The sequence below is a fragment of the Parasteatoda tepidariorum genome, chromosome 8 (assembly GCF_982258835.1).
Source record: "Parasteatoda tepidariorum strain Cologne lab strain chromosome 8, Ptep-v5.0, whole genome shotgun sequence".
NCBI classification, from domain to species: domain Eukaryota; kingdom Metazoa; phylum Arthropoda; class Arachnida; order Araneae; family Theridiidae; genus Parasteatoda; species Parasteatoda tepidariorum.
In genome coordinates, this window is record NC_141762.1 from 48,920,100 (window position 1) to 48,933,990 (window position 13,891).

General features: G+C 28.4%; 2 protein-coding genes across 4 annotated transcripts in view; one reads left to right on the forward strand and one right to left on the reverse strand.

Moving 5' to 3' along the window:
- LOC107446914 (BRCA1-associated protein) overlaps positions 1 to 3,525 on the reverse strand; it is a 27,335-nt gene extending 23,810 nt beyond the window's left edge. The window contains exons 1-2 of one of the 2 annotated variants that reach the window (XM_043039206.3): positions 3,337 to 3,525; positions 43 to 201 (exon numbers count right to left, since the gene is read on the reverse strand). In XM_043039206.3, coding sequence (XP_042895140.1) covers positions 43 to 201; positions 3,337 to 3,412 — 235 coding nt within the window. In that variant the 5' untranslated portion in view covers positions 3,413 to 3,525. Of the gene's footprint in view, positions 1 to 42; positions 202 to 3,217 lie in introns of both variants that reach the window. The other variant, XM_087150266.1, reaches the window with a different exon arrangement.
- Positions 3,466 to 11,177, forward strand: Su(var)3-3 (lysine-specific histone demethylase Su(var)3-3). 2 transcript variants are annotated; one of them, XM_016061702.5, is made up of 2 exons: positions 3,466 to 3,795; positions 8,501 to 11,177. In XM_016061702.5, the coding sequence occupies exon 2, from the start codon at positions 8,517 to 8,519 to the stop codon at positions 10,878 to 10,880; it is 2,364 nt and encodes a 787-aa protein (XP_015917188.1). In that variant the 5' UTR covers positions 3,466 to 3,795; positions 8,501 to 8,516; the 3' UTR covers positions 10,881 to 11,177. The 2 variants fall into 2 exon arrangements, with proteins under 2 accessions (XP_015917188.1, XP_015917189.1); XM_016061703.5 differs by lacking the exon at positions 3,466 to 3,795 and adding an exon at positions 4,523 to 4,561.
- The last annotated feature ends 2,714 nt before the right edge of the window (positions 11,178 to 13,891 follow it).

Sequence of the window (13,891 nt, forward strand, 5' to 3'; positions counted from 1 at the left end):
TTGAAAGTTCATTTATCTTACTGAATTTAGAGTTAGTAGTACCTTTTTTGGAAAACGTTTCAACAGCCATCTCCTTCAGCTCCCGTGATCCTCTACATTTGCTTTGGGAAGAAAAGTTATAGTTTTTCTCCTCTTCTCCATAACCCACTTTAACTTTATTTGGATCATTACTTGAAGCCATAATTCTTTTTTGCCTTGAAGCTAAAAATAAAAATTATAATGATCTCAACAGGGTTGGCAGGTTTTTGACATGTGACAGTTTTTGACAGTTTAAACCATGGTTTAAACCGTCACGTCAAAAACCTCACTGTCAAAAATGTCAAAAACCTATATTCATATGTGAAATTTAATTAATACATAAAATTTATATATTTTTTATAAAGGATAGTGTTTCTAAATATGTTCTAGAAAAAATAAATTTAAAATTTTGAAGAAACACTTATTTTGAATAGTAACCAAAATCTTGTACTTAAAACTCACATCTTTTGTAATATTATGTATTCATTTTCATGTGTTATTGAAAATCTGCAGTGATATTATTAAGAAATTTATTTATAACCAAATTTAGCGTATAGTATAGATTATACTAAAAATTAGACATTTTTAAAGATAAACATTAGCAGTTTTGTACATTAGACATCTTCTTTTAAAGAAAAATCTTTTTAATATTCTTTTAAATCTTCTTAATAATCTTTTTAACATAAGACAATACAAATTTAAGTGCTTTCTGTTAAATACACAGAGTAGTTAGTGTCGATTTACAGTATATTCAGCCTATTCATTTACTATGCTGAAAGTTTAGTTTATCCAAATACTTGTGAATTTCATTTTGCTGAATACAATATAGTTTTGTTGAATATCTAAATATTCAGCTGTTGAATAATTACTTCTTGCTTTCAAGATATGCATTATTTGTATTCTTAATACAAGTGGAGAAAAAAAAACTAAGAGATAAAAATTGTTTTAAAATGATAAGTGTAATAATTATAAATAAATATAATAAACAATATGAATTATATTTATCATTATTCATAAATATAACTACTTTTAAATTCAAATTAACATACTGGATAATAAAGATATTCGGTATAACATTAAAAAAAAATTTTTATACACTTGTATCAAGTTTGTATTTATACAACATAACTTGTAAGTTCCTTATAAATATTAGTTATATGTTCCTTATATGTCAAAAATGCATAGTAATAAACTTTTAATTTTCTTAAGTATCAAAAAAAAAAAAAAAAATTTTTTTTTAAATATAAATATTTAAACAATTTTTGTGCAAAATTTTTCTGCACATACATTTGAATATAAATTTCTGAGATTTTAAATCTGTTATTTTACCTTAATTTTAATTAAAAAATATTTTAAAACCTGCTGATTACCTATAGTATAATTAAATTTCAATCTAATGCATGGCAACTGTTGGTAGTTTTGAAGTTCTTGGCAAACTTCTGTTTTTGACGGTTTAAACCAGTATTATACCCTTGTCATGTCAAAAACCACTTTTTGACGTCAAAAACCCAACCCTGGATCTCAATTGTCTATTTATAAAAATTAATAGAAATCTTTTCCAAAATCTAATTTTTAAAACAAGCTTAATTTTATCTAAATTTGAAGCTAGCAGCAACTTTAACACTTAACTATAAAAAAAAAAAAAAAAAAACAGTCGAATCAACTTAGGTCTTTTTTCTTGATTAAGTAATCCTTACATTCTACACATGCCTAGGATTTTAGCTACCACAGGCAAAGCATATTAGTTACCTTTTTAAATGTTTTCCTACCAATTATGTAATATTTATTAATAAAGTAACTGATACAAATAGGTAAAAATGACTATTTACTCAGGTTTCAGAGTTCTTAATAAATGTTTTTATTAACTAATAAATTCTTTAATAAAATAAGAGCAGTATAAAAATTTCTTAAGTATTAAAAGTTATGTACAAAGAAATGTGTACATAACAAAGGCATGGGTTTAGCCACCCTAGGCAAAGCAAAGCATATTAGCTACCTTTTTAAATGTTTAGATACTAGTCACGCTACATTTTTATTAGATATTAATCACATAGTTGTAACATAAAAATTTCTCATATCATTTATGTTCTGATTGATTCTTGAATGGATAGCAGGATGATTCATATTAACTATTCAAGGGTAACAACACAGATAGTGCACAACATCTATTGATAAAATTTTCAATGGGGAAAAAATAAATGAAATCAACTATAAAATGACAAGCCTCTTACTATTTCTTTAAAAAGTTATTAATTAAATAAATAAGAAATGTTTCCTCTCTATAAAAAACTATTTATTCACTCTGACTCTGTTCATGTTTTTATAAAGTTAAACATTCAGCTATTACTATTACTCAGCTATTACTTACTAAAATTATTAAAAAATGGTTGTTCTTGTTCCAACAAGAACAACTATTTTTAATAATTTTAGTTTGTGAATTTTATTTCCTTTTTTAGAAACAGTTCAGAGAACTTCAATTTTTTTCTAATTCAAGTTGCACCGGAAACAACTTACCAAAGTATAAATTTTTTTGTTGTTTCTTTAGCAAGTTCAAACAATCATAACATGAAAACAATAACCTTTCATTATGGTGTTTACTTTAAAAACTGAACTAGAAATCTGATTTATTTCACTTCCTTTGAGTTCTTAAAGGGGAAAAAAATAACTATATTAAAGTCAAGAAAGAAAGATTCCTATTTTTTTAGTTCAATATTTGTGTTATATATTTTTTTAAATCTTTTTATTTTTTGAACTCCAGTTGGTGACATTTTTACCATTTTTCACATTATTTATTACATGGCACAATGTTATTCGCTTTCAATGGGGCATATATTTTTATAACAATCACTTATGAAATTTAATTTGAATAGTCAACTGAGATTTTGATCATAATGCTGCTTGGATAAATTTTTTCCTTGAAACAAGCAATAATGATGAAATGAATAAGTGAGAAGAAATTCTCTTGCCTTATTCGATTTAATAAATCTGATGTAAGAATTACCATCGGAATAGTACGTAAGATATATATTACATGTACTATTAACTATTGCTTAGACCATTCAATCATTGAATGTACCTGAGTAGGTAATATCCGTATCTTTTGACTATAAAATATCGCAATAAAACAGAAAAACATAAGTAATAAAAAATAGAGGGAAAACTGTAAAATTTTTACAGCTTTCAAAAGCGACTCTTTTACCTATAAAACTTAAACTTCGAAAACCAACAAAACAAACTTAAAAATTAAATAAAGACGTCAATTTAAAACATTATATTAGCACCACAAAATAAACAATACCAATAGATTGACAAATGTACCTGTAAAATGTAAATGTGGAAGGGTATTAAAATCTTCTGCAACTTCTAATATCAGAGATATTAGTGATACTGACATAATAACATAGTTTTAAATTCAATTTCAAATTAAATTTAGAAAACGCAACAGGATTAAATCTACTACGACCAAATATGTCTCATTTTGTTTTTGTTTGTGTTTCGAATCAAATTGTTGCCAAATCTAAAGCTCAAAAGTGAGAATAATACCTAAAATTAAAAGAAAAACCTTTTTTTCAAATCTGGCATCACAGGAAACAAAATTTATCGCCGCGGCTTCCGTAGTTTTTTTCAGAGTTTTGAAATAAACAAAGCTCTCTTAAAACTAAATTATTTTGTTTAAAATGAAAAATAAAGTCATTTGAAATTTTAAAGCAGAGTTCAAACTCTATCAATAAGTTTTCATAGAAGAAGCGCTTCTTTTCTTTTCTATTTATAAATTATGTAAGTATGATCTGTTGTTACGAAGTTGCAAAATGTTACAAGTGTAAAAATTTTACTAATGTTGCAAAATGCAATGAATCTGAACACATTAAAGAAAAATGCTACTATTAATGTCAATTAACGTTTCGTTAAAAAAGTATTTGGTAACTATTTTTTAATGCTTGGATTCATTTTGCGCCTGTGTGATCATAGAATATAGATACTAAAAGCAACACTTGAGCTTACTAACTATAAACTAATTAGGTTAGAATATTCCAATGATTAAGACAGATAAATGTATTGCCATTTGTCTCACAACCATCAGGAAAGGTTTTTAGTTATTACTTCAATAGATAGTATTAGTTTTTGAAACACCAATGTTTAATAAATATTGCATTGTTTTTAAATTCCAGCAAAAAAGTTTCAAGTGTTAAAATTGCTTTAAATTTTTGTAATACTTCTTACTTTCTTTCTATATTTTCTTTATTCTACTGTTTTATGCTTCTGTAATTTAAACTGCATTTTATTACATATTTCACTATTTATTTTTGTATTCTTATTCTGGACCAGGGCAAAACTTTTGGGGTACAGAGAAGGCATTTTTGACATTTGTTTTAGCTTTCTCGATAGAAAAAGTTTTGCATTTTTATGGCAATTCAGGGCTGGTACCCCCTGATGTCGTCAGCCTTGATTGTCATATTTTTCAATTTTTACTAATTTTTCTTCATCTCATTTGTTTTTAGTGACTCTGTAATAGATGTAAAGACTCCACAGCAAATTTTGTCAGGTCATTATTTTGCTATGATATCATTATAGTCTATTTCATTACTTCTTTTTCTTTCTTTCTTTGTAAAATCTTTTGATTAATAAAAATGATTTTGTAATTGTATTATTGAGTATATACTTAATATGGTATACTATAATGGAATATATGCATATTGGTACTTGTTTGCACCAATTACAATCGCCAAGGTGCCATAAGTATTTTAAACTAGCAAAAAAATTTATAAAATATATTGTGGTTTGTTACAAGTTATATTGTCAAGTTGGTTTCCTTTTACGCAGTTTTTTTACCTTAACTGCCCAGAAGTTGCTAAAACTTGCCGATTATTCCATACCTATACAGAGGGTACTAGGCATAGGTACCAATTCAGAAATCTTTCCTATTATTAATTATTTATTGTTCTTTATATATTTGTTAACAAGAAAACATTTTTAAATAATTATAACCGAAAAAGTAAAATTATGGCATTTATTAATTAATAATTTACTTTTGCAAAATTGATGAATGTGACATAAGTTTAGCAGCATCTTGCAGGGTGTTTGGCTCCATTTATTAGTGGGAAATATTATTTAACACATTAAAAAAATTAACATATTGACCATAAAATATCAAGTAAAAAAATAAAATTTTAAATGAGGTTCTCTATAACTGATATTTCACTTTTTTCAATATTTTTAACACCCCTTAATCATTGTTTAACTCATTCCTCACTGTACTTCTACCATCCTTTGCCACATTTCATACTATATTGCATAAATATATGCTTGGAATTCATAAACAAATAATGTTGTTTAGCTTAACTTGAAAATCGAATCTCATTTGATTTTTAAACATTAACTCTGTATTTTATTGACATTTGTAAGCATAATGATTTTATAGATACTTATTTTATATGAAACAAGGTTAATTTTTGCAATAATAATAAAATGTTGTTATAAAAAGGCAATTGAATATGGTTGTAATTTTGAGTGATATATATATATATATATATATATTTGTCATAAATCTTATCTTTACTTCATTGCAAAATAATCTAAAATAGATTTAATAAATGAGAAAAATCCCCCCCTCCCCCAAATTTTATGAACTACAAAAGTTTATTCAGTCTGCTCACTTTATACATATTTTTGTATGATGCTTCTTGTTTTGCTTTTGCTTCTTGTTCTCTGTTTTTCACGAAACTGTTATAACTTCACGAACTTAATTCGAGAGTGACATTACTTATAAGTCACCCAATTGAGGAACCATAATTTCATTGCATATTTTAAAAAATATATATATTTTTCCTGACTCATATTTTGACTTTTATAGAGAAACCTTAATTTCTTTTGTAATCTCTCCATGAAACCATCTGTTACTAACTTCATTTCCAAAAAATAAGATTCAATATCACTTGCAAAATAAGTGTTGTCAAACATAAATAGTCTTAATCACAAATATTCAAGTCACAAAATGTAACCATAATATTGTCCAGAAGATTTATTTTTGAACTATTTACTGATCAGCGGTAGCTCGTGGAATAGATTGTTCGTCTCCCAATCAGCTGATAGGTTCAAATCTCACCGGTGGCTGGTTTATACGAATTCTGCTCCTGACTGACGTAAAATATTCTCAGTGGCTAGCAGTTCATGGGTTAGAATCTCCTTGTCATCAGACTAAACGTGGGAGGTTTTTAAGTATTTTTCTTCTTCATGTAACTCAAATTGGATTAAGTTTCATCAAAAAGTTCTCCATGGAGGCTAATTTGTCCCAATGCTTGAGCCAGGAGTTACCTTGTCTTCTTGGTAGGGTTCAAAATTACAAGGCTATTGAGGTGAACATACCCAATAGTTATAAATTTAGAATTGAGTTCAATGCTGGTAAAATAAATAAATTAAAACACTGTTTAAACAGTGATTCAACTGGAATTTGGAAACTATGGATCCATACGACTCAGGATTTCCAGATTTCTGAATCCTTTTCTTGCTAAAAGTGACTTCCTTTTTAAAATTTTATAAATTATTTATAACATCCAAAAATTTACGAAATTCCATGTGAAATAAAATAAATTTGCACTTCAAATGATGTTTCAAAAATTAAAACAAATCTGCCGAAAGAAATGGGAAAGATAGTCTTCAAGATGAAAAAAAAAAAAAATTTAAAATGTTCTGTTACATTGAGCAGACCAAAACTTACTTATCTCTTTATCCATTAATTGATATGCACATTTAAAAGGATCTGTTTTAGACAAAACAAAGAATTTCAAGACCAGAAAAAAGTCTGAATATTTTGAAATCAAAATTTTCAATCGGAACTGGTCAAATATATGTATCAAAGAAAAACAACATTAACAGCATTAAGATATATATATATATATAGAGAGAGAGAGAGAGAATTTTTTAATATTCATTTTAATGTAGAATTATATGTCCCAGAAGAAACCAGAACATCTTAACCTTTTTCAAATCTCTATGAATTGTTGCATATTTTATGCAGTATAGTGTGCCAGCAAAATTGCTGTTAAGTGTTTATTGCAGTTCATCCCATTCAGTTTGACAGTAGCAAGATATGAGAATGTAAAACAGGATTTTTAAAATTTTGTGGTACTCTTATAGCTTTTAGTTAAGAAAAGATGATTGTTGTATATTATTATGAGGCTGCAAATGTTTTGGTCATTTAGCAGGAGGTATTTAAGGATGCTTTTTCAAGCTTTTTTCATATGGAAATTTAAAAAAAAGTTATAGTTGGGTAAGATTCCAAGCAAAATTGTAAGTTTTTATTTTGCAAACTACAAACTAAGTAAATGACTTGATATCAAAGTCAAAAAAAGGCTTTTAAAATGTATCTTTTTTTTAATTATTTGTTATTATTATTTTTAAAAATTATTGATTTGGCAGACTTTTTACACCTAGAAGAAAAATATTAAAATAAATTAATAAATTTCAGTTCTTGCCCAAGCAATGCACTGTTAGAGTAAATATTGGTATAATATTGTTTCCAATTATTGGTAATTTCGATCACAAACTTTTTGATTTAAAAGCGAGAAAAAAACTTAATCAGCATGAAAGCCAGAGGTAAATAAAATTTAAGATTCTAGCAGTTATAAATAACTGTTACTAACTTGCAACACTTATGAAAGTAGCATATTGGCTGCTAAAAAATGTTATTTCGTGTAACAAAAGAGCCTTTAAAAACGGAATTTAAAATATAAATTCTTGATAAATTTAATGTCATTTTATTTTGTACAATGTCAAAGATAATTGTTTAAAAAGTTTTAAAAACCAACTTAAAAATTTTCTTAACATTAAAAGAAGTTAAAAATAAAAAAAAAAAAACACTTTTAACCAAAAAAAATAATATATTTAAATGTATTTTGTATGTTAAATATAATTCAGAAAATTATTACTTTTTCTGAATTATTCTTTTTCAAAAACTTTTGTGTAAATTTTTTTTAATTTCAATTGATTTGATGTCCGATGTTTTTAAATTTAATAAATTTGTAACGTTTTATTATCTTGACAACATCAATATGAAAACAACTTGAATGACTAGGATAGTAGTGTTATGAAGGAACTATCTGAAAAAATTATTAGTTTAGCTTCTGTCATCTTAAATTTTCTGCCTTTTTACAATATGTACTTTTTTTGTCTACACTTACCCTTTTTTCTTAAAAAAATTAGACTTCATACATATGGGTATATTTTTACTTCTGGACAGTAGCTTTATATCTTTAAATTGAAAATTTTAGAAATAAACTTCTAAAACATCAATTATGTTTCTTTACTGTAATATTTTGTTTTATGACCTGTGTAAAAAATTTCTCAAATTTTCAATCTTTTCCTTATTAAACAAAGTAAAGTTTGTGTGGCATAGTAGGACAACTCAAAACTCTGTTTCTTACAGTTAGTTTTGTATATTTATTTTTGCACAATAAATTTTAATGTCCTCCATAAAATTTTTCAGATTGTTGGTCTCCATAATGTCATCCACCCCTACTATGGAAGATCGTCGTCATTGCAGCCCTATGGATGGGGAAGCCAGCATGAATGGTAGCTATGATCCCGAGAAGCAAGGCAACATTAGTGGAGGGAGTGATGATCAAGGTAGGAGAACTACTCGCAGGAAGCGTGCAAAGTTAGAACATCGGGATGGAGATACTAAATCTTTTACAGTTTCCGAAGAAGAAAATGCTTCTGATATTGATGATAAAAGCAAAGTGGAAAAACCTATTTTACCTCCTAATTCTAATGAAGACATTGAAGAAATGGATAGTGAACATGATGATCCAACTGGTCTCGAAGGGGCTGCATTTCAAAGCCGACTACCTTTTGATAAAATGACTGCCCAGGAGGCTATGTGTTTCCCTGATATTGCACAAGGTCAACCAGCAAGTAGCAAAGTATTTTTATATATAAGAAATCGTATACTACAGCTTTGGCTTGAAAACCCTAAGCAACAACTTCTTCTGGAGAATATTATGGCACAAATTGAACCTCCTTATAACAGTGATACTTCTTTAGTTATGCGGGTTCATGCCTTTTTGGATCGCCATGGCTTTATTAATTTTGGGGTATTTAAAAGATTAAAAATGCTACCAATCAAAAAAGTTGGTAAAGTTATTATTATAGGGGCTGGCATCTCTGGACTAGCTGCTGCTCAGCAGTTACAGCAATTTGGAATGGATGTTGTCCTTTTAGAAGCTAGAGACCGTGTTGGTGGACGAGTTGCTACTTTTCGAAAAGGCAATTTTATAGCTGATTTGGGAGCTATGGTAGTCACAGGTTTAGGAGGTAATCCTATAACTGTATTAAGCAAACAAATTCATATGGAGTTGTTAAAAATACGCCAAAAATGTCCTTTGTATGAATCTAATGGAAATACTGTTCCTAAAGATAAAGATGAGATGGTTGAGAGAGAGTTCAACAGGCTTTTGGAAGCTACTTCATATTTGTCTCATCAATTAGATTTTAATTATGTTCAAAGCAAACCAGTTTCTTTGGGGCAGGCTCTTGAATGGGTAATAAAACTTCAAGAGAAACATGTGAAAGAAAAACAGATACAACATTGGAAAGCTATTTTAGAACTACAAGAAAAATTGAAAACCAATTTAAATAAAATGCTTCATATAAAAGAACAAATAGAAGAAATGCGCAAACATCACCAGGAACTTTCTGAATCGAAACAGCAAAAAGATGTTACCTTAGAGTTTGTGTTGCGTAGTAAAATGAGGGATATAGGTGCAGCTTGCAAAGAATGGGATCAATATTTAGAGCAACAGAAGGAGATTGAAGAAAAGTTACAAGAATTAGAAGCCTCTCCACCAAGCGATGTATATTTATCATCAAGAGATCGACAAGTTCTCGACTGGCATTTTGCTAATTTAGAATTTGCCAATGCTACTCCACTTAACAATTTGTCTTTAAGACATTGGGATCAAGATGATGATTTTGAATTTACTGGAAGTCACATGACTGTCCGTAACGGCTATTCTTGTGTACCAGTAGCTTTAGCTGATGGATTAGACATAAAACTCAATACCGCCGTAAAAAGTATTCGATACAATGCGCACGGAGTTGAAGTTTTAGCTGTAAATACCAGAGCTAATTCAGGTATGGTTAGTTACAAAGGAGATGCTGTATTATGTACATTACCATTGGGTGTTTTAAAACATTCAATTCAATCTAATGGTCAGTCTGGTAATGCAGTTCAGTTTGTACCTCCAATTCCAGATTGGAAAGCTTCTGCAATTCAAAGGCTTGGTTTTGGTAACCTAAACAAAGTTGTTTTATGTTTTGATAGAGTATTTTGGGACATTAATGCAAATCTTTTCGGTCATGTTGGGAGTACTACTTCTAGTCGAGGTGAATTATTCTTATTTTGGAATTTGTATAAGGCGCCAGTTTTGCTAGCCTTAGTTGCTGGAGAAGCAGCTGCTGTTATGGAAAATGTTACAGATGATGTAGTTGTTGGTCGTTGTATTGCCGTTCTGAAGGGAATCTTTGGAAATTGTACCGTTCCTCAACCTAAGGAAACAGTTGTAACTCGATGGCGAGCAGATCCATGGTCCAGAGGATCTTATTCTTATGTTGCTACTGGATCAACTGGGAATGATTATGACATCCTTGCAACTCCTGTATCCGGTCCAGCTGGAATGCAACCTGGTCAGCCAGCAGGAATTCCAAGATTGTTCTTTGCTGGTGAACATACTATTCGTAACTACCCGGCCACTGTTCATGGAGCTATGTTAAGTGGATTAAGAGAAGCTGGTCGCATTGCTGATCAATTTCTTGGTTGTCCATATGCTGCACCACGTCAGCCACCTATGCAACCTCAACCCATATAAAAATTTAGAAAAAAAAAAGTTCATTTTTTGAAGTTCTGTCTTCCATGCTAACTTTAATTTAAAAAAATATACATATTGCATCTGTTTATATTTTTTGTCTTCTATTGTTTTAAGGATTACTGTTTTTCTTTTATTTAGATTTAGCACACGTTTAGATGTTATCTATTATTCTCTTATAATTAATATATGTTTTTTTTTCTTCTTCGTGCTATTGATTTAAAATTCCTTATATATTTTATTCATATGTACATACTACATTTTATGCTTATCTATAAAATAAAATGAAATTTTATAAAAGATATTTATTTATTTTTGTGACCTACGTATAACAGAAATTTTTTTTCTTTATTATCTTAAAATTTCAGGATCAACAAAATTGTTTATTGAAGTTTGGACTATCTATTAATTCAAATATAATATTTGACACTTTTTAATTCTCATTCAAACAGTCTTTTGGAAGGATGTTTTATTGAAATATAGCTGATTCCTAGACAGCGTAAATCTATTTAACCAACAATATCCTACTTCCCTGCAAAAAAAAAAGAAAAAAGAATTCTACTTTTAAGTAAAATTATATCAGGGCCGTGTGCAATCACCAGTTTTAAACCTAGTCTCATGGTACAGGGGCCATACAGGCACCATTTCTCGCTTGCAAGTGGTCACTTGAGGTGTCTCTCGTATGTTCAGGGGCAAAAGACTTTTGGACTTTGCACTAAATGTAGGACTGCTCCGGCTTCGCCCGAGCATATTCTAAACTGTATCGATTTTAATATCGACGAGGTTTTTTCAAAACCTCATCTGTTTTTAGACTTTCTGGACATTTTTGGACTTATGGAATTGGTCTAATTGGAATAGACCTCTTGGGGATTAGAAAAAAAAAGAGCTTAATCTGCCACTTTAATAAAATTTTATTTCTTCGTTTGTACTTTAAAAAATTTTGTTTATTCCAAAACGAATTTTCAAGAACATTGTTCTTTTATGAGAAATTTAATGTTAAAGTACTTTTCAAATTATTCCTTGCTAAAATAGAAAATAAAGAGTTTTGTTATAAATTTAAAATCTAATTTTATACTTAAATGGTAACAATATTTAAAAGGTCTTAGTGAGAAAAAAGGGCATGGTAAAAATTCTCAAAATTTGGGGATTAAAATCACCATTTGGTGGCCAATATATGTTTGGTGCTTTAGATGTTTGTTAGTGACAGCCAGTGTTACTCTAGTTTTTATCAGTTACTTAGTTTTTTTTCCTTCTAGATTATTGCTTAATCACAATATTGCCTATTGATGGCTTCCAGTAAAATGTTTAAATAAAAATTAGTCTGTTATATAGATAGTGATGAAGTTATGTAGCACATCTGAGTTGGACAGTCAAAAATTTTGTGTATGATAGATAAATAAAGGTTGGGCACCTCTGTGTTAGTACTTAATGTATTGTAAACTAACAGTCTATTACTATATTGTAGAATATTTCAGGGCCTGGTTGGTGGGGCGATGTCTAAAAGGTCGCGAGTTCGATCCCAGCCAGCCGAAGACTCTCAGTGTAGTTATTTTTGCAATACTATTTTTACTTCCAAGAAACAAATTTCTGATCAAAATATTAAATTTTGTGCAGTCAGTTTCAAGAAGACTTCTCGGTAGGAAAAATCTTAATCATGCTCTTCAAAAGAACGAGATGAATTACGAAATTATCATTAGAAAGGCAAGACAAGTTTTAAATAATCGATTTTTATTTTAAGTCAGAATTAAAGTTAAATCTGAAAGTCCTTCGAAATATTAGGGAGTTGTAAATTCTTTGTAAATTTTCCATCAGAGTCATTTATAGCATCCTGGACCATGGTTTTTTATTTTTATTATAGATATAACAATTTAAAAATTGATTACGATTAAAAATTTAAACGTTTTTTGAACACATTATTTCTTATAAAGTATTAATTTCTGAGTACAAGATCTGAAATCTGGAGAATAGAGAGTTTCCTAATTAGATTTTGTAAGTATTCAGAATTGGTGGACTCAGATTCATTATGATCAGATTTACTATTAACTCTGAAATTATAATCCCAATAGTTTCGGGAAAACTAATTTGCCTGTTTGCCTTTTTTTCACCTTGATTCCTACATTATTTAAGTGAGTAATAAAAAAATTGCTTACAATTTTTCCGTGCAAAGAAAAAATAGTTCTCTTAATTTTTTTTTATTTCGTTTTCATTATTTGAAAAAATTATTTTGAAATTTTACTTATTACATACACAATTTTGAATGAAATTCAAATTTTTATGAAATAGGTTCTATTGTTTGAGTTCAAAAAAAAAACTTATTCAAAAAAGTTTTTATTTCTCAGGAAGGATGTAACTGATTTTATTTACATTTAATTTTCTTTAAAGTTGCGTAATTGTCTCAATTCTAACATGCAAGGAATAAATTTTTATAGTTTTTTATTTAATCATGTTCGATTTTTTCTCCTTTGTGTAGTGCCCCATACAAATTTTTACATAATTTCTAATTTTGATTAAAATCTAAAAATTGAAAAGAATCAATCGAATAGCTTTAAATTTTTATTTTGCAAAAGCTCTTTAATCGATTTCTAATAAGAGGTTCCAACTTAGGATTATCTTCCTTCTGAAAAAAACTATTGGGAACCTTCCTCTATTTCAAGTAAAAAAAAGTAAGATATTTTTCTTTTTTAATTCTTACTATAGTTTTATTTTAATATTTTTTTTTAACAAGAATGATTTTTAAAAGACTGATTAGAGCGAAAACATTTCATGATTTAAACATTCAAGGCATCTAAATTCAAGATTACAGTTTAATGTTTGTTACGTTAACTTAAATGTTAATTAAAACGAAATAAATGTTTGTGTAAAAAAGTTCCTGTAAGTGCTGGCCGATGCATCATGAAATATCGATATTTATTTTAATTTGAATCAAGTCCAAGTGTTCAGCATCGAAATCGGCTGTTTTTTTTGAGGGGGGGGGGTGCACTTTTATGTCGACGGGAGACTTAAAGATATTTTTA